The 26,835-nt window shown below is 42.6% G+C and overlaps 1 protein-coding gene across 2 annotated transcripts in view; it reads right to left on the bottom strand.

The window, feature by feature from the left end:
* LOC103141734 (trinucleotide repeat-containing gene 6C protein-like) overlaps nt 1-26,835 on the bottom strand; it is a 48,180-nt gene that overhangs the window by 5,865 nt on the left and 15,480 nt on the right. Inside the window, exons 4-18 of one of the 2 annotated variants that reach the window (XM_016673944.1) lie at nt 21,654-22,040; nt 9,856-12,345; nt 7,680-7,874; nt 7,206-7,372; nt 7,045-7,122; nt 5,391-5,609; nt 5,137-5,286; nt 4,859-4,978; nt 4,617-4,700; nt 4,247-4,484; nt 4,006-4,170; nt 2,748-2,924; nt 2,464-2,613; nt 1,970-2,080; nt 314-532 (exon numbers count right to left, since the gene is read on the bottom strand). In XM_016673944.1, the coding sequence (XP_016529430.1) occupies nt 314-532; nt 1,970-2,080; nt 2,464-2,613; nt 2,748-2,924; nt 4,006-4,170; nt 4,247-4,484; nt 4,617-4,700; nt 4,859-4,978; nt 5,137-5,286; nt 5,391-5,609; nt 7,045-7,122; nt 7,206-7,372; nt 7,680-7,874; nt 9,856-12,345; nt 21,654-22,040 (4,950 nt within the window). The remainder of the gene's footprint in view (nt 1-313; nt 533-1,969; nt 2,081-2,463; nt 2,614-2,747; nt 2,925-4,005; nt 4,171-4,246; nt 4,485-4,616; nt 4,701-4,858; nt 4,979-5,136; nt 5,287-5,390; nt 5,610-7,044; nt 7,123-7,205; nt 7,373-7,679; nt 7,875-9,855; nt 12,346-21,653; nt 22,041-26,835) is intronic. The other variant, XM_016673945.1, reaches the window with a different exon arrangement.

The following is a 26,835-nucleotide window of genomic DNA, read 5'->3' as shown; positions in this document are numbered from 1 at the left end:
GTCTCTAGTGCAAATATCTTAGGACACTTGAAATAAGACACAATTAACTTACAAGTAACTTTTTAGCAACAAATATGAGCTTGTTTCAAGTCAATAATTTCCTAATATCCCTTATCTAGTACCTTTTTAAACCAATATTAAGGAATTATTGACTTAAAGCAAACTCCTGGATCTTGCTCAAAGTTAGTTGTAATTTAGTTTTCAATTATTTCAAGTGTACTAAGATACTTGCACTAGAAACAAGACAACACTCTGTAAGATTTTGTGTTTTTTGCAGTGTACTAGAACCAAACTCAGGCCAGTAAAGCGCTACCTGTGGTGTAAGAGCTGCTCCATCCTTGGGCCAGACCCAGAGAGTTCCCGCCCCAGGTGGAGGAGGGCTTCGTGTTCGTGAGGCCGGGCGGGGGGCGGGAAGGAGCCGTGGTGCTGCTCCGCGGACCCTGGGGGACTTTCCAAAGCTCGTGGGACAGAGACGCCTGGCTGTGAGAGATGGGACCTGGAGACCAGGTCGATTTCATCTCTGACAGTTTGCCTGGATGGATGGAGAAGAGGAAGGAGGAGGTTGGCTTACAACACCAGGTGGCTGAAAGACAGATTCTCCCCAAGGAGGGACGCTACGGTCAAGTTCTTTAAAAGTGTCCAAAGTAAACTCCAACCTCTGAGTAAATGCAGCTGCCAGCACTACCAGGCAGCCTGAAAGAAATAGTACGAGCAGAATACTGGTATATTTTCTTGTTGTCATTTCCTATCACACAGTGAAAGCACATAAAATGTTTGGTGTAACATAAAAATATGGAATAAGAAAACAGTAAGTATTTGATTTAAAACAGGTTTGGGAGATGAATTCGTGAAAAATGCCAATTCTCACTGTAATACTGAGATTTTTAAAATCACATTTTTTTCCCCCTAACTGATCTTTCCAAACACACTTCATCACATTTTAAAACAAAACAAACAGATAAAATAAAATAATAATAACAATAATAATAATAATAAAGTGCATTTTTAAGTTTATTTCCACATTTGGCAAGCTTTGAACAATAAACCTGGAAAATCCATTAACTGGAAGAAATGAAAGAAGGATTTTCACAAGAAAGGAAGGAAGGATGTGTGGAATGAAGGGCAGAAGGAAGGAAGAACAGACAGAAGGAAAGTCAGACGGTAGGAGGTAAGAAAGGAGACGCTGGTTACCCAGGAAGGAAACAAATAAATAACAAGGAATCCAGCAAAGACAAGACAGAAGGAGACAAGGAAGGACACAAAAAGAAAAGAAGAAAAGATGGGAATAATGCAAGATAACATAGGAAAGAGAGGAAGAAAGGATGAACACAAAGAAGGAAAGAATTAAGGTAATGAAAAAAGAAAAAAACAAAGGAACAACAAAAACTTTCAGTACGTTCATGACTAAATACTGGAACAGTCTAAACTCTGATCTGCTTCACACGTTTCAGGTAACAGTAGTTCAGATTAAAACGGCAAAAGGAATTTGCTGTGGATAATAGATCCAAGAGGAAGCCATGTTTGACAAGGAGTGGTGACGTCAATTCTGTTTTTTCGCTGTAAATATCTGGAGCTTTGGGTGTTTACAATGTTTGGGTTGAAAGGTACATTTTTCTCTCATATTTTGCAGAATTTGTTGAGTTTTCTTCCAGGATTGTTCTGCATTTATCATTATTTAGTTTCTAATCAACAAGCTTACATTGCATGATGCTGCCACCACCGTGCTTCCAGGCAGGGATGCTGCGTTTAGGGTTACGCACAGTGTTACTTTTATGTCACACAGAGTTTGCCATAAAAGCCAAAATCCTTCTGTGCAAAGGTTTTCTTCTCATCGCTCTTCCATAAAGCCACTTTTGTAAATACCTCTGAATACTGTTGCAAGGCATCTTAGAGGAGAGAATGATGCCCGACTGCAGGGATTCAGTCACTGCAACGTAAAAGGAAAGGGGGTTGTGGATAAGCCAAGTACCTGCGTCGTCCATCTCCGGGGAAGAAAGACTGAACGAGCTAGAGTAGGCACTGACTGGCCAATCGGTGGACGGAGGCAGAGCCTCGCTCTGAGATGAGGTGGGAGAGGAGCCTGAGCCGATGTCAGCAACACAAACAGAAAGACAAACACAAAGAAAAAGTAGCAAAGAGAGAAAATGGTATAAAGGGGAAAAAAAACAAAAAACACTGAAAATGGTGATCAGAGAAGCGTCAACTTGCAAGTGACAATGGATCCAGCAGAAGTTAAAAGTAGGAAAATGAAGAACACAAAAGAGAAGAAGCAGGATTTCTGATAGCAGCGGCTGAATGTAATGTTTTTGTTTTCTGCTTATTAAAAATATTGCAGAAACACACAAAAAGATGCCCTCGGATTGTGACAAAAACATTTTTCAAACTTTAGTGAAGAATTTTTTTTTTTTTAATTATTATTATTATTATTTATACTTCAAGAACCACCTTGACCTTGGGTCTTACCTCCACTTCTGTCCCGGAGCAGGTAGCGGTTGACATCTTGGATGTTGGTGTTGATCGTAGGTCCGCTGGGGACGCTGCCCGGAGTCACGTTGGGGTCGGTCTCAGGGTCGATGTTCTGCAGACCCTTCCAGGGCACGCCAGGACAAAACTCTGAAGCAACACATGCAGCAAAAAATGAGCACAAAAAGAAACATTTGTAACTACTCTTCATGTTTAGTAAGCAAGAAGCTTCCAAACTGACTCGGAATATGAAATGGCGCCGCTATCCACCAGCTGCTACCAACCTGGAGGCCAGTTGATATTGGTCCCGTTGGCCATCTTGTCGCTGCTGTTCTTGCCCTGACCCCAGCTCTCCGGAGGAACCAAGGGGCTGGTCGGAGACTCTGAACTTGATATCAAGTTGTAGGGGTTGTAGGAGTCGTCTATCTGAGGAGGCTTTCCAGGTGGGCCGAGGTTGGCTCCTGAGAAACGTATGAAGGTACCGTGTGAGAAATTTAAGAGAAAGAAATACAAGAAACTGAAACGTTTTAGGATTGTAGCTTCCAGGGTAAATAATAACGAACGTGTGCCTATGTTTTAACAATCAAAAATAGATTATATTTGAACAATACTTGAAATATTAGCTTAAAAATATCAGAATTTAATTGCAGACTTACAACTTGATTTGTGCTATAGGATGGTAAAGAATGAACAACCTTATATGAGCTTTACTTTAAAGAGCAGGACTATTTTATTTTATTTTTGGACAATTCATATATTTTCTACCTACTAAAATGACTTATGCTTGGAAAATATCAGCTGGACTCGTAAAACATACAAATTAAAACATTTAATGTTCGTTCCGTTGTTATATTTTGAAAATCTTTTGTTTTCTTATTGCAACTGGATTTAAAAAAACAACAACATTATTTTACCCTTTTCCTGACCTTTTAATTTTCTTCCTCTGGGCAACTCTTAGTGAGTTAAAATAAAAATATATTATCTACACGAACTGTGGTTCATTTGATGGTCATATCAAATCAACACCAGCAGATGTCACTGTTGCCATTTCAAATACTCTCACCAAATTAACACCAAGGTCAAAGCCAACAGATCTTTTGTTTTACTTAACTTAAAATGGTAATTTATTTCCACAGATCTACAGACACAAATATTCAAAGACTTTAACTAAGACAGGTTGGACTTACAGTGTCTAGCTCAAAATTCAAACCAATATTGAATTCAGTGTAAAACAGAATTTTCTTTTGCAGGAAGTAGAAACTCCAGTTCAAAGTGAGCATTTTGCAGAGTTGTCACAGTCTTTAAGCATGTTTTTTTTAATTTTTTTTATTTTAGTGGCCTTTATTTTTACATGCGGCGAAGGAACAGAGGACAGGAGTCAAACATGGGATTGCGTTGAGGTCTACGGCCTCTGCATACGTGGCGCCCGCTCTGACCACTTCACCACGCGGCGCCCCGAAACCAACACGACAACAAACACACCTCTTTGAATGCCAAACTAAAAACTTCCCCGCCCTGATCGGCCCCCTGCTCTCCTCTCACCATGTTTTCCCAGGTTGGGCTCGAGAGGAGACGAGTTTCCAGAAAGGCTTTCAATGGAGTTTGGGTGTGTCCACTGTGACAGCCGGGACTGCGGTAGCGGTGGGTCCTTCATAGGAAGGCTTCCCACGTCGATACAGTTTGGATTCATGTTTGGATTCAGTCCAGCTGGAGGCACCAGAAGATCACATGAGAGGCGCGGTAAAAGCACAACTCCTCTTAAAATCACGTTCAGAACACTTACAGAGAGCGTAGGGGCTGTAGGTGCTGGGAGATGACTGCGGCTCTTTGGTCTGCAGGTCGGGTAGGACCGGAGTCTGGGGGTGACCTGGATATGAATCCAGGGAGGATTTGGCCCCACCAGGATGCAGGCCAGAGTGGGACGGCTGCTGCTGTTGCTGCTGTTTCATTAGCAGAGCCTGGGCCAGCTGACGCTGGTGTTGTTGGATCTGCTGCTGCATGTTATTGATTGTACGTGCAACCTGGGGTTAGGATGCAACAGAAACAACAGTTACGACCAACACGAGAACAGCGCATCCTTTCCTCCCGCACACCGAATTTTTTCTGTGATTCTCGAAGTGGAAGAAAGAGCAGAAGCTCAGAGAAAATCCTACTTGCTGCTCTTGTTGTCGAATGGGGCCAGAAACATTGCGCTGTGCCTGCAACATTTGCTGTTGAATTTGTAAACGCTGGTATGCCTGTGGAGAAGGTGACAAAATGGTTAAAATCTCTAAAGGCTTGAAATATTTACCTCCATAATAACAAAGAACAGCTTGAAGGGAAGTCTTCAAGAGTGACTGGATAACACTCTGATAAGTCTAATACAAGGTGAAGCAGAAGAAGCTGAAAGTCTCACCAGTTGTAGCTGGTAAAGTTGATTCAGAAGGGTCATATGTTGAGGGTTTATTGGTGAGGTTAAAAGTGCAGGATTCAGACCAATGTTTTTTGCTGCAAACTGTAAGAGCTGTGCTTGAACCTGTGGCGGCACAATGGACACACAAGACCTGATTAAGTAAAAACTTTGAATATTTTCCTTGGAGAAACTTTTATACTCAACCTACTATTTAGCTCATGTAGAGAGAGAAGCTACGTATAGAAGTAAATGTTATTTTTTTCCCCTAAGTGTAACTGTACCTGAGGGGAGAGAAACTGAGGCACTTGCGCACGTAGACTAGGCTGAGAGGAGCTGAGAGGCGGCACTGGTGGCTGAGGAGGCGGCTGCGGCTGCTGCATGGCCCGGGTTTGTGCTGCTCCACCACCACCAAACATTCCACTCTGCATCTGCTGGAAAAACCAACACAGCCCGTCAGCGTGATCCCTAATTTCTCCCCCACCATCTTTTCTACTCGAGTTACCTTCGGATTTGCGGATATATAAGCGTCAATCACCTTATCAATGAAGGGCAGGCGAGGGTCTGTCGAGGGGTCTTTGGAGAGAAGCGGAGGCCGAGGGCAACTCATGGGCTTGTTGATGAGCCCGTTGTTGTAGTCGTGGCCGCCGGTCCCGATCCCACGCTTGTCAAGCTCTGTCTTCTTCTCCAGCAGGGCACTCATGGCCTGATCCAAGTTCATATTGTTGCTCTTCAAAGCTTCCTCTGCTGGATCCCTCTGGAAATAAAAAAAACAACAACACACAAAGCATCAGTGCTGCAGCTGCGACATGACCACATGAACCACTTCAATGTCGTAAGCACCGAAAAGAAGCACACGCCGACGCCGCACCGAACTGCGTTTGTTTGTGCAACAAAAAACATGCGACAAATGAGCGGTCGTGTCACTCTTGCAGTATATTGCAAATTTATTCACAGTGGTTTTGATTTTTGAGTTGTTTTTTTTGCTACAACCACAAACCTTAATGTAATTGATTAGACTTGTAAGCGACAGACCAACACAAAGTGCACAATTATGTTGTGGCAGAAAAATAACACATACAGAAACTATAAAAACATGCTTTAATCTAAACCAGTAGAGCTCAAGCTTTCCACACCAAACATCACATCATTAAATACAACATTTTACAAGCTCCACAACAACAGTGACATGTCTTTAAATTCATAAAAAATGCATAGATAAGAAGAAGTAAAGGAAATTTTCCTATTAATCCACCAGCATGCAGGTGTGGCTGAAGGATCCTGTTAATTGTGAACTGTATTTGTCCCCAGAATTATTCACCTTTACGCTCAGAGAGGAAATACAAGCAAAGGACTACTTGAAAAGGTAAAAGTGGGTACCTTTCACCAAGGCAGACTTCTAAATCCAATATGGCTGCCATGCATTGGGAGCATAGTGATGCTACTTGCAGTGATACAGAAAGAACAACGTGTTGGTAAATCTCTCTGGCTGCATGTTTAGGCTCATTCCTGGTGAAGGTGAACCTCCATCTCAGTCTCAATGAAAAGCATCTCCACTGCATGATGCTGCCACTGCCGTGTTTCAGTTAGATTTCTATTTACTTTGGTCTCATATGATCAGAGGATCTTCTATACGTTTGTTGTGTCTCAGAAAACTGTAAACAGGACTTCTTATGCGTTTCTTTCAGCAACGACTGTCTTTAGGAAGTCTTTTCATAATGAAACATTTTAGTGGTACATGACTAATAGCTGCCCTCTCAAGAGATTCTCACATTTGAGGTATGGATCGCTGCCACTACTTTGAGATTAAATTACACACATACTTCAGCTCTAGTTGGTTTCTTAAAGCATTTAGTTGTGCTGGCTTTTATTTAGAAGGAGAAGAAAAAGTGGAGCTCAATACAAATGCATGCCACACTTTTAAGATTCTTGCTTGAAAAAGACCATGTGTTATTTTCCTTTAATTTATAATCTATACACTACTTTTTATTGATCCGTCATCTAAAATCCCAAATAAAATACACTAATTTAATGGTTGTGATGTCTCAAAATTTAAGGTCACTGTATTCACATTTTTCAGGCTTACTTCATGTACTGTTGAATAAATTTAAGCCACTCAAGAAATACTGGAAGAGGGAAAACATGACACTTTCTGATGGCTTTAGAAACTGAGCCTAAGTGATTCGACTCACAGGGAAGCCCATGTCTGTGAGCTGTTTGATGAGCTGTTTCATGATCCAGGCATCTTCCTGTTTCCCTGGGATCTTTACCTGAGGAAATACATGAACAGAAACTTATCAGCATATGAACTCTGTGTAATTGTGATATTATAAAACTTTAGAGAGCTTCGTACTTTCTGTGGGACTTTTTTGGACGTGTTGCCCCAGGAGTTACAGGAAGAGTTGCTCTCCTGGGAGGCAGTGCTGTTCCACATGTCTCCCTCCTCAGAGTCCCACTGACCCCCTGAAAGGCTGAGCTCTTCACCTCCTCCTCCCCATCCATCTTGCATAGGTTTGGAGGCTGCAAAGTACGCAAAAGGACAAAAATGCATATTATAAGACACATTACACGTGTGAAATCTCTTGCGAAACAATAGGCATTGGTAGTATTTAATAGTAGCAGCATGATCGTTTGAAGAATAACAGCCACTAGAGGTCACTGTAGCTCAATGCGTGGAATCCAGAGGGCTGCAGCCCTGTCATATTGATGTCCTTGAATCATCACACACAAAAAAAACTCTTGCTTTTCTTGCAATGAGTCAGCAGAGGATCAGATTATTCTTCAGAAACATTAAGCAGGATCAGATACGCAGCGTTTTTATTTTTACCAGGTTTGACAGGCGCTGCCGTCATCGCTGGGTTGCTCCTGCCGTAGTTGTCTGGGTTGCCATCTCCCCAGCCTCCGGCGCCTCCGCTCGGTTTGCCCCAAGCAGATGTGCCATTATCCACGCTGACTGGAGAGGGTGCCGGCTCTCCCCAAGAGCTCTCAGATTTTGTGTGGGAGCTGGGAAGCTCTCCCCAACCTGGAGGTCGCACAAGGACAGCAGCTTGTCAATGTGGAAAACCTCAAAGACGATTCGTATCCAGTAAACATCTTTAGCATCTGCAGAGATTTTAGCAGATTCAAGTATTTCTCATAAGTCTAAAAGTGTGGGCGACAAATGAGACTTTGTTGTTAACCGTTTTATATCAAATTATTTAGGGATGCACCAATATGAAAATGTAGATATCTCTATCTGACATTATTTTGCCATTAGAGCTGATAACTGATATTTACCAATATTATATATATTTTACTACTCCACTGACACCTTGACAAAAAACCCAAAAAAACAACCACGTCTCTGACTTTACATGACCAAACCTCTACCACAAGCTGACAACACATATCAGCTGTTACAATAAATTCAGTTTCATTTATCAGACCAGTACAGATATGTCAAAAAATAAATAAATAATATCGGCTGATACTGATGTTAGTGCCTATATAGTGTATATATTGCATTCCTAAAATTATAGCAAGTGTGACCGTATTTGAATCCGGGCAATGAGCCATTGTTTGGCTAAGCTAAATATCAGACTCTCATATAAAGACTGAAACCTCAATTGTTAAGTTAAAAGTTTTTATTGCAAATAGTTTTATCCAAATGTCTGACAGAGCCGTGCTTGGTTCTTGGGTCTGTCTGCAGTGTTTTTACAACTTGATTTCTATTTCCTGGTTGTTTTATTTGGTATTTTATGTAAAGCACTTTGTGAAATATGTTTTGAATAGTGCTCCAGGAAAAAAAAAAAAAACTTTCACATTTATTTTTCAACAGGATCGTGTATCGTCTACTGGCTACCCCCTCTCGCTTTTGATCTATGCAAGTGCCTATATATATATTATTTTTTCATGGTTGCTGTATTTTAATGTTTTTTGTGCCTTATGACTTATAAGATATCTAATTTACCCCGAGGGGATCAACTCACTAGAGTGTAAAATAAAGCAAGGAACAACTGGTGCCTTTAAATCATTTTAGAAAAATGGGTTGCAACAGTGTTTTACGAAACACAAACAAGTCTGTCAGACGTTTATCATATGTTTAGATAGCAGTGCCAGCTAGGCAGGCAGGGAGGGAGGTAGAAGACGGCTTGGCTGAGCAGGACTCTGGATAGAAGTAGGCAGGGTCCATTTAGGATCTGGCTCATCCCAGTGAGTTTTGGCATGAGAAGCACTACGCCACTACTCCTGCAGCAATGCCAGGCCCAACTTAGCTCTCCCACTAGGAAAAGGTCAGGTCCTAAAAGCTGCTCCAAAATTATAGTTAACATCCAACCTTCTGGTAGGACCTGCCAGAAACTCCCGTACACAGATCTACAAGATATACATTTTCTTATTTTAATCCAACACTTTGTGGTGAACACAAAAGTTATTGTTCCTTATTTTTAATTCGTTTCATGTTAAGAAACAAATAAAAATGCCTGGTATGACGTTCATTTACCAGCAGGAACAGCAGGTATGTTCTAATGGGGAACAGCAGGGGGCATCTGCCCTTACTATCCGCCTGGGGGCTTGCAGCCACCTCCTTCAGGCTCAATTACTGACAGATGGTGGCTTTCAAATAATCACTTCTGATCTGATTCAAACCGTTTGTGGTACATTTTCACATGGCATTATTGTAAACCCTTTTTCTGCACAGTCTCTGCTTGCCAAGGCCACTGCTGAAGTCATGTTCTCTGCTGTGAGGAGCTGGCTGGATGGCCGGAGTTACCAGAGCCGCGCCGATTAGGAGTAAATCCAAACGATACAAACTAGGTCAAGATTTTACCTTAAGTGGATCAACAGATTGGCGCTTAAGGGTGCACTGTGCTAACTACCTGAGCAGCTTTTATGTTTGGCACTTCAAAGAGTGAGAAAGAAGAGATTTCAATTCTGGAATATTTCAGAACAAATACACAGAGTTAGTGAATCCAGGCAGGTTTCACCGTAGCTTATTGTAAAGTTTTGTCAATCGTTTATCTTACCTTGAGCTATCAGAGGACCCCTGATGTGAGACGTTCCAGACTGGTGTTGCACTGAAGGATCTACGGCCCCGCTGGCAGGGCCTGGGTTTTGAGCATTTTGGCTATGGTTCTGTAAAGGTGCAGGCGGCCCATGATAGGAGTGACTGTGAGCGTGGGGATGGTTATTGCTAGGACCTGGAGGGTTACTACCTCCTGTGGTAACTTTAGCCTGGACCACCCCTGGGTTGTTCCTGTCCCACAGGTTGACTGCTTTATTGTAGGTACCGGGGTCGCCCCAGGCAGAGGTCCCGTCATCTATCTCCATCTTGCGACGGATAGAAGGCGGAGAGGGCTCTTCCCAGCCTGTCGCCTCATTTGAGGGTTCTTTCTTGCCACCGCCCCAGGACGCACCCTGTTTCACAGAGCCGGGGCCACCCCAAGAGCCCATAGTCCCTCCTCCGCTATTACTGCTGGGCCCATCCTGAGGCTTGCCCATCCAGCCTTGAGGGGGACCACATGGGCGCTGAGGTGCGGAGTCACCCCAGCCTCCACTGTTTCCAGCTCCAGAACCTCCATGTCCTGAGGAAGACATTCCCCAATCTCGTTTGTTCTCCTTCCAGTTTCCTGATTCTCCTTTCCAGTCAGGGCCAGAGGAGCTCTTTTTACTCTCTTCTGGTTCTCCCCAGTCGCCAGTGTTATTGCTTCCTCCACTGCTGCCCCAGGAGTTGGATGGTTTGGGTTGCTCTCCCCAGCTCTGGGATGTTGACTTGCCTTGTGAATCATCCCAGCCAGATGATTTCTCCTCCCCCCAAGATTGAGCCCCGTTCTTGGGTATGCTGTTGGAAGGGGCTCCTGCTGGAGGGTTACCCCATCCACTAGGCCCTCCTGGGTGCTTTACGTTGGTGGGTGTGTCTCCCCAACCGGAACTGGGCGCATGTGAAGCAGCCATGCTTCCACCCCAACCAGAAGGTCCCTGTGAACCAGGCACATCATTTTTGTTGCCAGAGTCAGACCTCGGAGCGGGGCCCGTGTTAGTGTTTGAGGGTCCCTGGACATTGCTTGGGGCTGTAGGCCCAGAACCCCATGAATCAGTGCCAGCGTCATTCTTGCGTTTAGAATCATCCATGTCCCAGGTTGTGTGCTGGCGAACAGGAGTCTGACCCCAGCCAGTGTTGCACAGCACCCTGGGGTCCAGATCCTGGGCAGGCATCAGAGGAACTGTTTTCTCTCTGGTTGGGCGATCTCTCTGTTGGGGATATCCTTCCATGCTGTCACTGCTCCCTTCACTGGCACCAGCTGTGCTCACAGCTCTGCTCCAAGTATTGGCTTGTGAATCCTGGGGAGGAGAGCTGGGCGTATCCCAGCCTCCCTGGGCCTCTTCGCTATGCTGTTTCCCCCAGTCTCCACTGGACTGTTCACTCCAGCCTCCAGACTTTACAGTTCCACCTCCCACATTGCCCCAAGCGGAATCCCAGCCAGATCCTTCCTTTGACGAAGTTGGCTTTGAATTGCCACCATTACCCCACAAAGAGTTCCCATCTTCTCCGTTGACCTGTGAACCCCCTGGTTGAGGCTGCCCCATAGAACCCAAGCCTACAGGTGAGCTGCCCCAACCAGACAAGTTTTGGATCGGGCTAGGAGGTTCTTGTTTTTTAGTCTGATTTGGTCCATCAGTTTTAAGGTTTTGAGGTTCAGAACTGAAAGACACATTCGTGGATGGAGTGAGGTGTGACTCGTCAGAAGTCATTATGGTACCCCATGCGCTGCCAATCCCAGAAGACTTGCCGTTATTGTTGGCTCCAGAACAGGCACTGGTTTGGGCTGGTGGGGGACCAGGAGGGTTACAGAGATTAGGTGTGGGTTGAGGAGATGAAATGGTGTTGGCTCCACCTGAGCTGCCTCCCCCTGTGCCTCCTCCATCATGCCCCAACACGGGCCATGCAGATGGGTTGGCATTAGGGTTTAGGTTCAAGTTAAAGTTGGTGGTGGAGGACGATGAAGAGGAACCCCAGCCCCTGCTGCCCCCTCCTACTGGGCTATCGCACTTCCCTTCATTACCCACTGAGGACTGAGGGGGGCAATGAGAAGGTCCTGGCCCAGATCCCCAACTGCGATTGGTTGCAACCTGGCTAGAGAGCATGCTGGTTCCAGTATGATTGACAGGGCTAGGCCCACTGTTGGCTTTGCTGTTAAGGTGGTTGGCAGGGAAGTGGCCTGTCTGACTATTGGCTCCCGTGGCCATACTCACTGCACTACAACTACTGCTTGAACTACTGCTGCTGGTGGTCAGGTGACCAGGGTCAGTGTCCAAAGGGCATCCTGCTGGAGAAGCCTGGCTCTGACTGAGAGTAATAGAAGGCCAAGCCTCTGAGTCCTTCTGGTCAATTATCAGTTGATCCCAGCCACTGGGACTGGTGGAAGATGCAGCACTTGTGGCACTTCTGTTGGCTGGCAGGTGTCCCCAGGGGGGGTTATCATACTGGGTTCCTTGGCCACTATGCGGGGGCAGTACTGTGAACATAAAGAGAGAAAAAGAACAAAAACCAATCAGAAATGAGGGCAGACAGACATGATTTCACAATTTCATAACATACACATAACTAAGGCTAAAAGACAATGTAAGCATCTATCTGTGTGTAAAATGCTTTAAAATGTATTTATTTTTATTGCATTACCATAATGTCAAACTAAAAACTTAAAAATCCAATATTTAACTGGAGGAAATTTAATCAGCATGAACCATGTTAAGAAATAACTGGTTTTAACAGGTTCAACAAAGGCACAACAATTGGAGTCCTTAGCCATTCCCTTTAAGATACATGCCATTTAAGATTTTTTTTATCAAATCATAGTTTGTGTTTTGAAAGGGAAGTAGAAAATATTTCCCAAAGCCTGATGTTGGAAAGCGCAGCAAATATTTGAATCTCAGGGGTTTTCATACAATCCATTAGATAATTTTCATCCCTGATTGTTCCGGAGGGATGGGATTCCAAGAAAAGCCTTTCTTGTCCTACCATGATAAACGTAAACATACAGACTTCCCAACATTCCCCTCTGACTTTAACTGGAAGAGGATGATTTGGTCAGATGGATCCAAGACAAAAATTTCAGCAGTCAGTGCTCCAGTAGGGTCTTGCGTGAAACAAACAGATTAATGCGAAAGCACCTATAAGTCTGGTGGAAGATCTGTGATTTTGTGACTCCGTTTCTCTTCCAAAGACCCTAGAAATCATGTTAGACTGCATGGCATCATAAACTAATAAACTGAGAGTGGACCTTCATTGTGTTTTTAAGTAGGATAATGTTTCAAGACGTATAGCCAGATCAATACAGATATTGATCACCACAGCTAAATTCAACCTCCTTGCAGGGCCATTAGAGTCCCCAGACAGATAACTTGTTAAAAACCTGGGTGATGAGATGAAAACAACACAATTGAGGATCAAAGCCTCCAAGTCTGGACCCTAGAAGAGAGATTGTGCAACTAAAAAAACAAAACAAAGAATAATCACACAACCCACTATGTATTCACAAACTTTGTGAAAGGTAACAGGATGGGACATAGAGCTGTTCTATTCATTAAGAAGGGGATGATCAAAGTACTGACGGCTGAGATGCCAAGTACTGTGCCATCAGTGTTTTGGTTAAAAATGGTTTCTTGACATAAGATTTTCCCCCCACGCTGAATAAATATGCCGACATCAAATATTTCAACGTCCCAATTTTCAATAATTTTAAGGTTTTCTAAATACTAAATGTATGTCTGTGTATCTACACAAACTACAGAGACCTACTGGTCAAAACAGAAACCACCTAGATTAAAAATCTGTTGATCAACAATGCAAGTATTGAGCAATTCTACAGAATCACTTTTAAACATACATTTTACTTCAATCTACAGTGCACTAGTCATATTTATTTCAAAGTCAGATTTGCAGATTTTATTTCAAAATAACGTAAATCGCAGCGCGTTGTAGTTTCTTTTTTTTTTTAAGTGTTACTCACTTCACCACAGAACAGGTGTTATATTTATATTTGAATACCAGAACAGGCTCAACCAAGGATGAGTTCCTACAGCTTGGGCATCTCTAGTTTAACAACTTCAAACAGCAACAAACATGACCTTTACTAAGCATGAAGCATGACTACTTTGCTGCCTTGGAACAATATCGACCCCCGTCTTTTTATTTGCATTTACCCCTCTGTAAAACTGCTCTAACAAAGTCAAGCGTTTACCATTACAGAACATCGGGGACTATGATTCTGAAGGTAATGCAGCATTACTGCATGATTACAGCTGTCCCTCGTGCTGCATTGGTTCTTGTTTACATGCCCCCCCTCCCCTCACATGTACACATAGTTTGCATGCAAATACGGCAACTATGTCACAACTACATGAGGGAAGTGACAATATTTGTGTGGCACCTCCTGTTTTCAAGCTTACCACAACGCTCGCCACTACATAAAAGGGAGAGAGGATATGGTGAGAGAGCAGGGAGGGAGGAGGGAAACAGGGCACTGTGTTTCTGACACACAGCGCTGTCGTTCTGTAGCGTCTCTCTCTGCTGTAAAGTGCAGGACCGCCATTTTCTCAGTACTGAATGAGAGCCAAAAAAGCCTCTGATCTACTGTCTGCAGCTCCACTACTGCTTCAAAAACACACATCTCGCTCGCAACGATAAACGCGACACGCAGCAACTCAACGCTGCACACTCGAAATGCACTGTCGCTGCAGCTGAAATGGTACAAAAAAAAAAAGTAGTCATTCAGAGTGTACGTGGATACAAGCTGCCAAAACAACGCAGAAGAGACGGATAGACGAGAAAAACACAGACAGGAGAAAAAGAGAAAAAAGAGGACAGACAGCAGTAAAATACCTGTGGAGAGGTGCCTCCCAACCATCCTGCAAAGAGCTAGGTTTTGTGCAACGCAGCGACCATCCTTGTCTCAATATGTCTGCTCGGCTCGCCAAGCTTCTGAGGCTCATTTCTGAAATGCTGCCAAGAAGTTGCACAGCTCTTGCGCGGCATGAAACAACCCCCATCCCACCTCCTCCACACCTTCCTTCCTCCCTCACCCGTCTCGCTACGTCCCTCCCACCAACACAGCTTTGGCTGGGTCTGTCCTCTTCTATTGACTCCCTCTGGCTTTATTTATATCGCGTTCTATTCCTGTCCTGACGGAGGATATTCTCCCTTTCTGGAAAAGCAATGAAACATGACTGGTTGGGGGGAGGGAAAGGGATTGTCGGAGAGGAACGGGTTAGGCTTTCATAAAGTACTCTCAATCAAGTCAAAAGAAAACATAGAAGAGGACACTTGTACCTCTCCAGGCTTCCCCTCATATCTTTCATCCATTCAACGCTGTCGGTGACTAAATATTTGGCTCTGTCTGCAATTAGCACTGTCGCCCACAATGGAAAGCCTCTTGTACAGCAGCAGCAGGCAAACGACGGCAAGTGAAACCTCTTAAAAGCCCACTCTGGATTCGGGAGTTTTGTTTTCTTGCATTTGCACATGCTTGCTTATGGAAAAGCACATATCAAACATGAAGTGAGGCTACACATAGATTCTGAAAGGAAAAATCTGCTTTACGATGATGTAATCTGAACATAACTCACATTAACCTTTTGGATATCTGTGAGCAGATTAGAAATAAGGTCCTAGAGCTGCAAGGAAACGGACAAAAAAAAAAGAGAAGTACTAAAAATGAAAAACTGGGTGGTGTGGACAGGAGGAGGACATGCAGGCTGGTAAAAGAAGGAGAGCAGGGGGCCACTGGATCAACGCTGCTATTGTTTACAAATTATCCTGGCATCCTCACATCACAACAATAAGTCAATGTTTGTTGGAAAACAGGGTCCTATTATGGCCGTGGTTCCACCCCTTCTCCTGTGCACAATGGAGACCCAAAGCATGATCAGATTCTGGTCAATCATTTCTGTTTTGATTTGGTCGTGTATTTCAGGTCATTTTCTACCTGAAACACCATGTCATTGTCAGTTTTGTGTAAAATCAATGCAATTTTTCGTTTAGATGTCCTGATATTTCAAGAGATCATGACACCACGCACTCTAAGAAGGATCTTAGGATCTTTGGGGGACTTAAAAGTGGGCATCATCACCTCTTTGCTACGGCTCGTTAACAGTGTTTATTTCTGCCACCTGTTTTCATATCATCCTCAGTGTTCATAACTTCCAGATAAATAGAGATCACCCTGCAGGATTGTTATTCAGAGCTCCAGTTGTTTTAGACATTTTAAATTACTGCTGCAATTATTACTATAGATAAATTGAGTCGAGAAGCTACTTTATTATTAGACGTTCCCTGAAGTATGAAGACAACAAAAATGTGGCTTATTTGAAATGTATGTTCTCTTGTTTTGTTTTTTTTTGTCTGTTTGTTTTTGTTTTTTTCTTCCCATTTTTGGTTGTGTCTAAAAGATGCAGGGCTTTTTCTCATGTTTTTTGTACAAATCAGAGAAACAACTAAAAATAAAGTAGAAATTACAAAAGTTAGTTACATTTATTTCATACGTCTTGTCAATAATTGCACTGATTTATACTTTTCAGAATAATCTTAAAGAATTGCTCTCCAGGATTGTTTTGGCTGAAACGTTCACAAGGGAGAACGAGCTGAGTATGATAGAAAGGGCTGTAAGATAAAAAAAAGAAAAAAAAGAAAGATGTTTGGAAACTGAAGTAGGAAATAATCTAGAGGGACGGTGTGGGCCTCAGCTGTACAGTTCCTGGCTTAATGAAGTCCCCGAAGGGCAGAGAGACTAGATGGTACAGAGCTGACAATGCATGCCGCCTGCCAGATGAACATCCTGCTGGGTGGGAACATACAGAACTCCCCAAAAAATGTACTGCCTCTTTGTCTGATGATTAGAAAGTTCACATTGTGTTGATGTACTGCAGTCCCCAATAATGCAAAACGTGATCTTTTAGGAATGGCTTGATTTGATCGTAAAGCAACATCGCAACACACAAGTCGCTCACTGAAATATGAAGTATAACGGCTTACATGCATGAATGAGTTAAAATTACTATTGCGGTTGAGGTTGGGAGCCGTAAAGTTAAGCCCATGTTTAACACTAAATTGCTGCTGCGGTTCTTTGAAGCGGGGACATAATGCAGGATAACCTGTTATAATTTACCATTGAAGCTGAAGGCAGAGTAACAGCGACTTTATCACAATACAGTTCCTTCAATGAGTACTTATATTAGACTAATTCTTTCAAAACATAGTAGTGTATAGCTGAAGTGGAGGGAAACAGATATAGTGTTTTCAATATTACTCATGCATCCATTTAGAATAGGCCCTTCTTAGTTCTTAGTTATTTGGTTAGTGGTTAGTTGTAATTGCACCTTTCCCTGCATTTACAACTGCAAGCCTATTGGTGGTAAGTTTCTACCAGCTTTACTTGTGAAGACTGAAATTTCTTCCCATTCCTCTTTGTAAAATGATTCAAGTTGAAATGGACTGGATGGAAAGAGAAGGTGAACAAAATTTAAAACTGATTTTGAATTGGATTTATGTCTAGACTTTGATGGCTCACATGAAAACAATTTGATATAAACCATTATATATTACAGTGTTAGTTGTATGTTTGAGGTCCTCCTTAAAGATGAACCTGTCCAGGTTTCAAGCCTTTTGCAGGTTTTACAAAACTGCTGCCAAGTTTAAAAGAGGATGAATAGAAATGTCGGCACTTTTTATACTTTTATTTGTAACCAATTTGAAATTACTGTGTCCTTTTCTTTCCACTTCCCAATGTGAAGCAATTTTTAATTTAAGGATTACATTAAAATGTGTGTTTTGAATGTGACAAAGTCTAATGAAAAACAAGATGCATTCTTTATAGAAGAAATTCTTCTATACGTTCACTTTCAGTACATTTTTGTTTGGTCTCATCATAACATTATTAAGAAAAATCCAAAGGATAACAGAAGGGTACACTGTGTCATGAAGAAACTACACAACTAAGACATCTGGACTTCATGTTCTCCTCTCTGTATTCCTTCTCTCCTCACAGCATTCAAGTTTTAAAATAGCTCTCTTTTATACCTCCTCAACATTAAAGTGCCCAGGGATATGGATTGTTAGCTACGTAAAAAAAAAAAAAAGGCAACATTGGAAAAAAGTCTAGAATCACAAGAAGATTGGCAGAATATGGAATGTGCGGTCTGACTAATAATTCCCACCCTAAGGGCAAACTAGAAAGTGTGCAAGTTGCTTTTTTTTTTTTTTTGATACGTTGGAGACGGAGGAGGAGAACGCGTGCGTCAGAGACGACCGGGCTTCGCAGACAAAGTCAGAGGAGGAAAAAGCAGAGAGAAAGTCAGCCAACATAGAAAAACAGAGAGCGAGTGTCGAACATTTGTGGTTAACACAGAGCTGATGTTTAATCACATCACAAGACATCCCAGGCCTCTTTGAGGGGATTCCCAAGGCTCTTTTACGGCATGATCAGCAGACTTAAAGAGTACATCAAGCCTATCGTGCATGCACCCTCTTCTCCAGCAGACGAGCTATTAACACATTAGCGGCGCAGCTCTTGCACACATCGAGGCATGTTTACACCGAGAAGTCTTTTTTGTTGTTCCGTTACATCGGCAGCTCCCCGCTGGTATATAAAAGTCGTTAATTATTTTACAAGCTATAAACAAAAGTGTCTTACAAATGCAAAGGCGGTTAGCTGTAAATCCTCCCAGCAACGCCGCAAACACATTAAGACAAGAGCCCAGAGTTAAACAAAACCAGTCAAAGTGGAAGCTGCGAGCGTAGGTTGCTCCGCTCCTAAACAAAGACGATGAGAGAAACATTTTGAAAGAAAACCAAATTTGAATTTATTTATAAACAGGAGAGAGAGAGAGAGAGACCGCATCATGGACAGCAGGGCATCTGGACACTGACTCAAGGTCTTGGTCACCCGATGGAAGGTGAGCCGCAGACCGAGCCTCAAGTCATTTCTTGTAACGACATCTCTGATCACTGCTACAGAAAAATAGAATAAAAAGCATCCCCACAGAATGCTGCTGCCACTGTCGTAGAGCTGGTGTGTTCAATGTCTAACAAAGCATCTTCCATGTAGATCAAACTCCACAAAACATCTCATCCACACTGAGCCAAAGAACTCAGAGTTCAACTAACATGAAAAAAGGAAATGACTTCCCTGCAAAACACAGAGGAAATGGAAGAAACTACATTTCCTTGTGTCTTAAAATTAAATGGGCAGATTTAACATCTAAAATCCTTAGCATGAAATTCAATTATCAAGGAAAATACTCCAAGACTTCACTGTTTACAGGCCTTCACACCAGATTAATACTCTATGACACACAAGTTCCTCTGATCTAGGAGGAAAGGAAATGTTTGTGTTTTTTTTTTATTTTATTTTGTTTTTGTTGCATATAAATAAAAACAAGAAACATTTATCAGATTGGCTTTTTAAGACATCCACATGTAGCCGGATAATGAAACACAGAGTCAGGCAGATGGAGAGGAGAAGTGGAAAGGAGGGCAATGAATGGAGCCAGTGTGTTCCTACTGTTAGACATCACCACTGGGTCAAAGAGAGGAGGGGACCACCTTTCTCTCTGCTGTGTGACCAGGATGTGACTAAGGTGATATTTACCTGTAGGGCTGCATATTTTCAGTAGCTAGCTTACAAGACTGATTCAGGACGAGGAGCGGGAAACGGACAGAGTTGGGCTCATTGAAAACTCCCGTTTTATAGGAGGGAATAAAACAGAGTCGGTCTTTAGTCAGGAAAGTAGACTTCTCTCTCTATCCCAATGCAACACGTCGGTTCAAAGACGCACAGAGAGCAAAAGCAGAGCCGAGCTGCCAGAGAGGGGCGGAGAGAAGCAGCAGCTTTTACCGTAAGCTATGAGTCACTTCAGCCCACAGACCTGGACCTCTGCCACTCTGGCTCTCTACTTCTTTCTCTGCTTCTCTCTCGGTCTCACCGAGGCAGCGGGCCAAGTAGCTCGTTCCGTATCGCTCCTCCTCCCAAACAGGAAACACTGAAGCTCAGAGCGCAGTACGAGGGTGTTAATCAGAGGAAGGAGGAGGAGGGGAGAGAGACGACGAGAGGGTAAACATCTCGTCGCCATGTAAATAAATCTGCATTCACAGAATCAGAGGAGGAGCCGAGTGATGCCCTGAGACAGTTACAGAGAATTAAGCCGCATGACGCAAAAGGCCCTGAAGGATCTTCATCAACACCAGATAATTATTGGTAAATAATTGACTATTATCACTTGGAGAAGCATGAAAGCAACAGGAAGGAAAACACACACAGAGAGAGAAAAAAAATAGCCAGCTGTGTTTACTTTTCATCTACCTCATCCCGGTTTCTAAGTCCCAGCCTGGCAAAGTGAGGAATAAACAGTGGCCAGCAGCACCTGTGATCCAAATGCTTCAGCAGAGTTTAACAGGAACAAAACCAGAGGCAGAGTGGTAAACAAAACTAAAACGTAACACATGGCACAGCAGATGTAGTCCAAGAAAAAACCCCCAGCAAAGTTAAATAGAAAGAGACCACATATCAATAGAGAGTCACTGTCAGAATGTTGAGATTTCAATCTGAGGCACAAAAAATGCATCATCAGGGAAATAAATTAGCACAAACTACTGTCAACATGCAGGTAAATTTATGAAGTGGCAGGTAAAAGTTAATAAACCCCTAAGTCGCATTGTCTGCACTGAAATATTTTGCTCTGCTGGGTGCAGTAATGTTTCTGAGCAACGGCTAGACTGCCGCTAATTCCATTAACAGTAGAAGAGGAACAAACTCATAAAGTGGCAATTAATGTGACCAACTCAGACGAGGCTCCACTGCAGACCAGCAGCCATCTGGGAGACACCTGCGTACAGCCGCGCTATGACGCTGGATATCGATTATGACGTTCAAAACAAAGCGCTCAGTTTACGAAGGAGGAAAATAACTCTCACTTTGACGTTTATCCACAAATGACAGACAGGAAACCACAAAAAAAACAAACACGCTACGATGCCAGACCATCAAAAGAAAGCGGACGGGAGGCAGCATCAGCCTGCCGTTTCCTCCAACTTTTCAGTATGCACAGTACCTCGACACTGCAGGATGTGTATTTACTGAAGATGGTTTTGGCACCTAAGAGTTAGATAGTTGTTCATATCCACATAAAGCACAAATCTTTCATTACATAAATGCATGCTGTTTAATAAATGCTTACAAAAAGGTAGATTTTAAGAAGCTTTAAAAGAACATTCAATTAATTCTCTTAAATTTGTATCATTTAGCTACATATCTGTTATAATTTTACTCATATGATTCTAGAAATCTTTCAGATGTAACTTTAATTCTTTGAAAAAGAACAAAAAAAAAAAACAAGTCTCTAAAGAGACTTTAGAAGATTTTGTATTTCTGCTGTTACTAAATTAAAAATAGTTGACCATGAAACCTTTAAAAGAAATTTGCTTTTTTTTTTTTCCTTTCTTTTTTGTATCCCAAAAAAATATTAAGCAAAAATGTGTGTGGCGTTTTAAGTAGCTGGCATGCATTCAATTTTAAGTTAATTAAAATTAATTTTAATGTTCAATTAAAAGTGTAAAGTGTTACTTTCGTCTAGAAATGCAAACATTTTAGAATGATGATGGCAGCTTTAAGAACCGCAAACAACGTGATTTTACTCCACGTCCCCCCACAATGAAAAAAAACTGAAGCAATTCAGAACAATAATCCACTCTTACACAGCAAGCATCATTCTGCAAGCCTATGCAGTATTTAGTAATAGCAGAGGTGGAGTTTTGTCAAGTGTCTCTGCTGACCTGTGGGCAAGCTGGCTGAGGAGGAAGAGGTACAGGACGGAGAGGGGTTTATGGCTACGGTTGATGCTGCAGATTCACTAGTGTCGGGATATCCCGTGGTAAGGAGAGGCAGGGTCCCGGGAGGCAGAGGCTGGCCCCTCTTCAACAGCTGCTTCTGCTCCTGCTGGCGGAAGCGCGGTGGCACCTCTCTGGGCAGGTAGCGCTGCTGCTGCTGCTGCTGCTGCTGCTGCTGCTGCTGGAGCAAAGTCTGCGGCTGCTGTGCTGTCTGCGGCTGGCATCCGGAGGGGGCGCGCTTCCCATTTCCACTGCTTTGGGGTACGGGTGGGATGGCACCGGGGTTGGCGGGGAGAAGAGGAGGGGTGGGGTCGAGCCTGGCAGAGTCTGGCACTGTGGAAGTGGGGCAGGGAGAGGGTCAGTTAGAAGGAGGGAGTGCAAATACAGGATGAGCGGGTTAAAGGAGCGTTAGCCATAGACAAGAGTTGCTGAGCACATACAAGTGTCAAAATACTGCAGACAAAAAGCAGGATGTTGGCAGTTGCACAACTTTGTTTACTATAATATCTGATGGTCACAACTTGAAAAAATATTAATGAAAGAAAAGAAAATAATCTAAGTTAATGATCTTGCATCCTTTTAGTGATACAGAGCCTTTTAACGTATTGCAACCACACACTTCAAGGTATTTTATTCGGATATTATATCATAGGTATTATAATTTGATAACACAAATTAATTTATAATTACGAAGTGAAACTTTTGAAGTTTTGCATTTGTATTTAATCCCTTGTATCAATACTTTATGAATCCACCTGCTCACACTTCTCTTCTGGATATTCATCATTTTATGAAGAGGAGACTCAACATCACTTGTCAGGCGTTGAAATACGATCTCAGTTTGATTCAGGTCAAACTTTTACTGGGCTGTCTTGTTTAATATTTTCTGATCTGAGCTACTTTGCTTTAATTCCAGCTGCAGGTATCTAGTGTTGTTGTCCTGTTGGAACATGTTGGAATGTCTTTTCCAGCATTTCTTCTAGGACAGATTCATCCATCTTCCCATTAACTATCCTAGAGTTTAACTACACTTAGGATTCTGCATGTGGAACCCCCCCCAAAAAAACAAAAAACAAACAAAAAAAACTCAATTTCATTGGATGAGAAGCCTTCTTCCACATTTTGTGTCCCCTACACGGCTTGTTGTGAGAAACTGCAAACAGGAGCTATCCTTCAACCAGATCAGATTTGTTATCCTGTTGATTTTTTTTTTCTAAGGACCTTTGGCTCTCTGCAGCTTCTCCAGAGATACGGTTGTCTCTGCTGTGTGACTAAGATGTAAAAAAAAAAAAAAAAAGATGCATCCTCCTTTTACTCCACCTAAAGTTTCCCCACTTGTACTTTTATATTGGTTTTTCACATAAAATTAAATCAAAATACATGAAAAATGTCAGTATGTGCACAAAGAACTTTTTCCTGCGTGTTTTGTAAAAATCTTTTAGCACAGTGTTTCTTCACTGCCTTTTTATTTATTTATCTTTTTTAAAGTTACAATTGAGCTATTTACAACTACATACAAATAGGATTTTCTGAATTACAAACCAGAGGATTGCTATAATCTCATTGTGGAAATGTAAATCATAAATACACACTTCCTTTGGGGATGACGGGGAACTCTCGCTGCCCGATATGCTGCCTGTTCGCAGATTAAAAGTGATAAATAGGTCAAGTGCCTGATGATGGACTTAGACCTGCTTGCTTCATTATTGTGTGTTATTGTCTCCACCAGGACAGAGTTTTAAAGAGCGCCCAACCCCATCAACATAAGCTATTCATACTTTGTGGCAGGTTATAGCCCCAGAAACGATTACCTCTCGGCGCATGACCAAAGCTGTTAGTTATCAACCGCTGCCGTAGCTGCTGAAGTCAAGCGCTCGTGTCCCACTAGCTTCAGTTTCCCCTGGCAACAGAGCCGGTCTTTCCGTCACCTCTGACAAACCATTTTAATAGCCTACACTCAGAATAGCTATGCTTTAAGAACAGCTGGTCCGTTTCTGCTCTCTACAGACTCCTGAGGGAAATAAGTGCCTTTTTAACTTCTAAAACCTCCTTTGTGTTGGCAAACTAAATGTGTCAACCTGTTATTTAGAGTCAAGCAGGTAATGTAAGGCAGCGTCTTATATGTCCTTGAAATTGTCAAAACCATGCAATGTTTACAACACTCCAAACAAACACTATACAGATAAATGTCAACGCTTTTCATAGAATGCGTTTTGAAGTAATAATCTCATCTTGCCATTTCAGAACTCTGTAACCTTTGGAAATGATGCATAATTGATTCATGAGCAGTTTCTCCTTTTCTATGAGTAATATGCTTAAAATTCACTTCTCAGAGCTTTAATATTTGTGTAAGCAGAGGTCCAGTCAGAGGTATAAGTCATCAAGAGTTCTGGAATATATATTTATTTCTCAATAGCTATCTAATGTGATGTCTCAACATGTTGGGAACAGGCCTAAAAGTTTCTGGGTTTTTTTCTTTCTTCAAAGCCTTTCGATCATATTTGGAGCATGCAAAATAAATCAAAATCATGTGCAAAAGCCCTGTGTTTAATAGCTGGAGAGTAAAGTTAATAGAAATGTGATCAAACCAGACCTCCAATCAGATGATTATACTCTGAATGTACCTCGTTTCCTTCGGCATTTCTCTTTAAGCAAAAGTTGTTTTTGTTTCTGGAATTATTTAATTCCTAAGACAGATTAATACAGATACTAATAGTTATGTATTCCGTTGGAATCAGTATTGCAATTCTGAAAATACTTTTTTCTTTGCTTTTCTAATCAAACAACTCTAATTTCTTTCTGGAAAGTACGCAACTGAAGTGGAACAACTAAGAAAAATAATTTATCCTTTAGATGGATTTTTGACCAATCTGAGACTGATGAGATAAATACTTCTATTTATTCACTATTCTTGGGAAATATTGATTATTATCCACCAGTTCCCAGCTACCCCTTTTGTTGTGTCTCCACAATTTGTTGCTCAAACATCCTAAAACTTTCTACTGACCCCCCTTTATCAGAGCAAACCTGCTACTGAGATGATAAGGTAAACAGCAGCAGCGAGAAATAATCCTGTAAGCTCAAAACAAACTCCATCTCTCACATTATTAGAAGGTCACATCAAGAGGTATTTTTAAAAAAAATTAACATAACTTATTTAAATGAAAGTTCAATATTAAAGGAACTCTGAAGCATTCGGTTCGTTTAAAGTCCCCTGCAGGCTAATTTATGGTACAATAATGCGTAGCTATGAGGTTAAGGGTCAGCATTAAATCATTCACGAGGATCAACTCGGGTTACCGAGCTAGCCCTGGATGGAACACATTATGGGACACAAAGCACAGAGGGTAATCGCCTCAGAGCATTTCATTACATAATGGAGTAATCTGGTAAAGTAAAATCTAAAAGGGATGCAAAAAATGTGTTTAAAACCTATGTAGGCTGTACTTGTGAAAACCCAAACATCAGCTGATCGGACGTAATGCGCACCGAGCCAAAATGGTAGTTGAGTGCTGGCTGGAGGAGGGAAGGGAAGGGCGGCTTTGTGAAACCAACAAGCAAAAAAGAAAAAAAGAAAAAGAAAAAAAAAAAAAAATTCTGCGGACTAAATGAGTTACAAAGAGCAGCGCGCTTCGCCATTGGCTGCCATCCCGAGTCTGTGCAGCGAAGCGGTGAATAAGTTGAGCACATGCGGCCCGCCAGTCACATACAAAAACAAAGAGTTATGTAATGCTGAGGCCCACGTTGAGGGGAGAGGGCAACATGGTGCAGTGCAACATGCAAACAGAGACCCATGTTTACTGATACATGAGACCAAATTCCTTTCTCCTGATGCGTCGGTGCCCATCGTGGTTATGAACCGTGGACGCATGAGGGGAGGGGATTCCTACGTTTCTGCGATCGATGTCACTTCTTGCATCTGGATCCGTCTGCCTCTCTCTGCAGCTCAGCGAATCATCAGATACTCTTATGCTTCATCCCTCCCCATCTTTCCGTGCTCCCCTCTCTCCTTTCTCCTTCATTCCCACCGACTATTATCCTCTTGTCATCATAGCTGTATTAAGGCCAGCAGATGGCCGCAGTAATTCCAGGTCAATTTGCTGGCTTTAAGAGGTGATTTCCTAATAAAACAAGAGGACTCTGGGAGTGCGCCACGACGTATTAGTTATGGAGTCGACTGCTATACAGTTGGAAATCTCTGATGGATGACGTAGATCCTTCTGGAAGCTGGGAGGAATGGGAAGGTGGGGGGAGGCGACTGAGTGCTCCATTGGCCAATCAGGGAAAAGAAACGATGAGGGACAGGGAGGGCGAACGAAAGAGAAAGCTGGCGTACAGGAGGAATGGAAGGAGGCAGAGGAGGGAGGATAAGCGATGAAGAGAACAGTGTGTGCATGAAAGTCTCCCCCCACCCTTTATGCTCCTCTGTGAGCTCCCGTCTCACTGCCTGAAACCAGCTTGGCTCCAAATCCGCTTACAATTAGACCACTATTTGTCCTTAGCATGTTCCACTACTGTGATTGCTTCATTTCAAAGAGCGAAACACACGTCTTGCACATCAAGACACACGAATACGATCAAGCCGACCGTCGTGAGTGTTACGTTATTAATGAAAATAAAGGATCAATCAGAATAAAAACAACACACCAGCGAAGGCTGTAACATATGAAGTGTGCGTCTCCCAAAGCCACATTTAGCTAAAAAAGAAAAAGAGAAAGAAATTAAACTGAAATGGAGTAAAGCGAGAGATCAGAGTGAATCTCCATGACAGCCCATTTGCAAAAACACAGTCCTCAGCTGTGAGGCTGCACAGGAGAATTCCCAGTTCATCAAAGATGCACATCAAACGTTGGCCTTGGGGCTGTGTGTGCTTCATGCACAGGAAGACATCTCATTTTCAACTTTTAAAGGGATCCTAATTTTCTGAAAGAGAAGATGATAGCATGCTTGCCTGAGTGTTTAAGACTTTTTTATTGACGTGGGAGAGCGGGGTGTCTGAAGCGACATCAAAGAGTCGAACGCAGAGGGAAGAGGGGTGGGAAGCGTGAACGGCTCCACAATCTCCTGAGTGGAAGTCGCAAACAGGCCACATGACCTTGACGGTGAAGGATGCCCTCTGTGGACGGGC

The sequence above is a fragment of the Poecilia formosa genome, unplaced genomic scaffold (genome assembly GCF_000485575.1).
Source record: "Poecilia formosa unplaced genomic scaffold, Poecilia_formosa-5.1.2 Scaffold88, whole genome shotgun sequence".
Classification (NCBI taxonomy): Eukaryota; Metazoa; Chordata; class Actinopteri; order Cyprinodontiformes; family Poeciliidae; genus Poecilia; species Poecilia formosa.
This window is presented reverse-complemented; position numbering and strand designations above follow the sequence as displayed.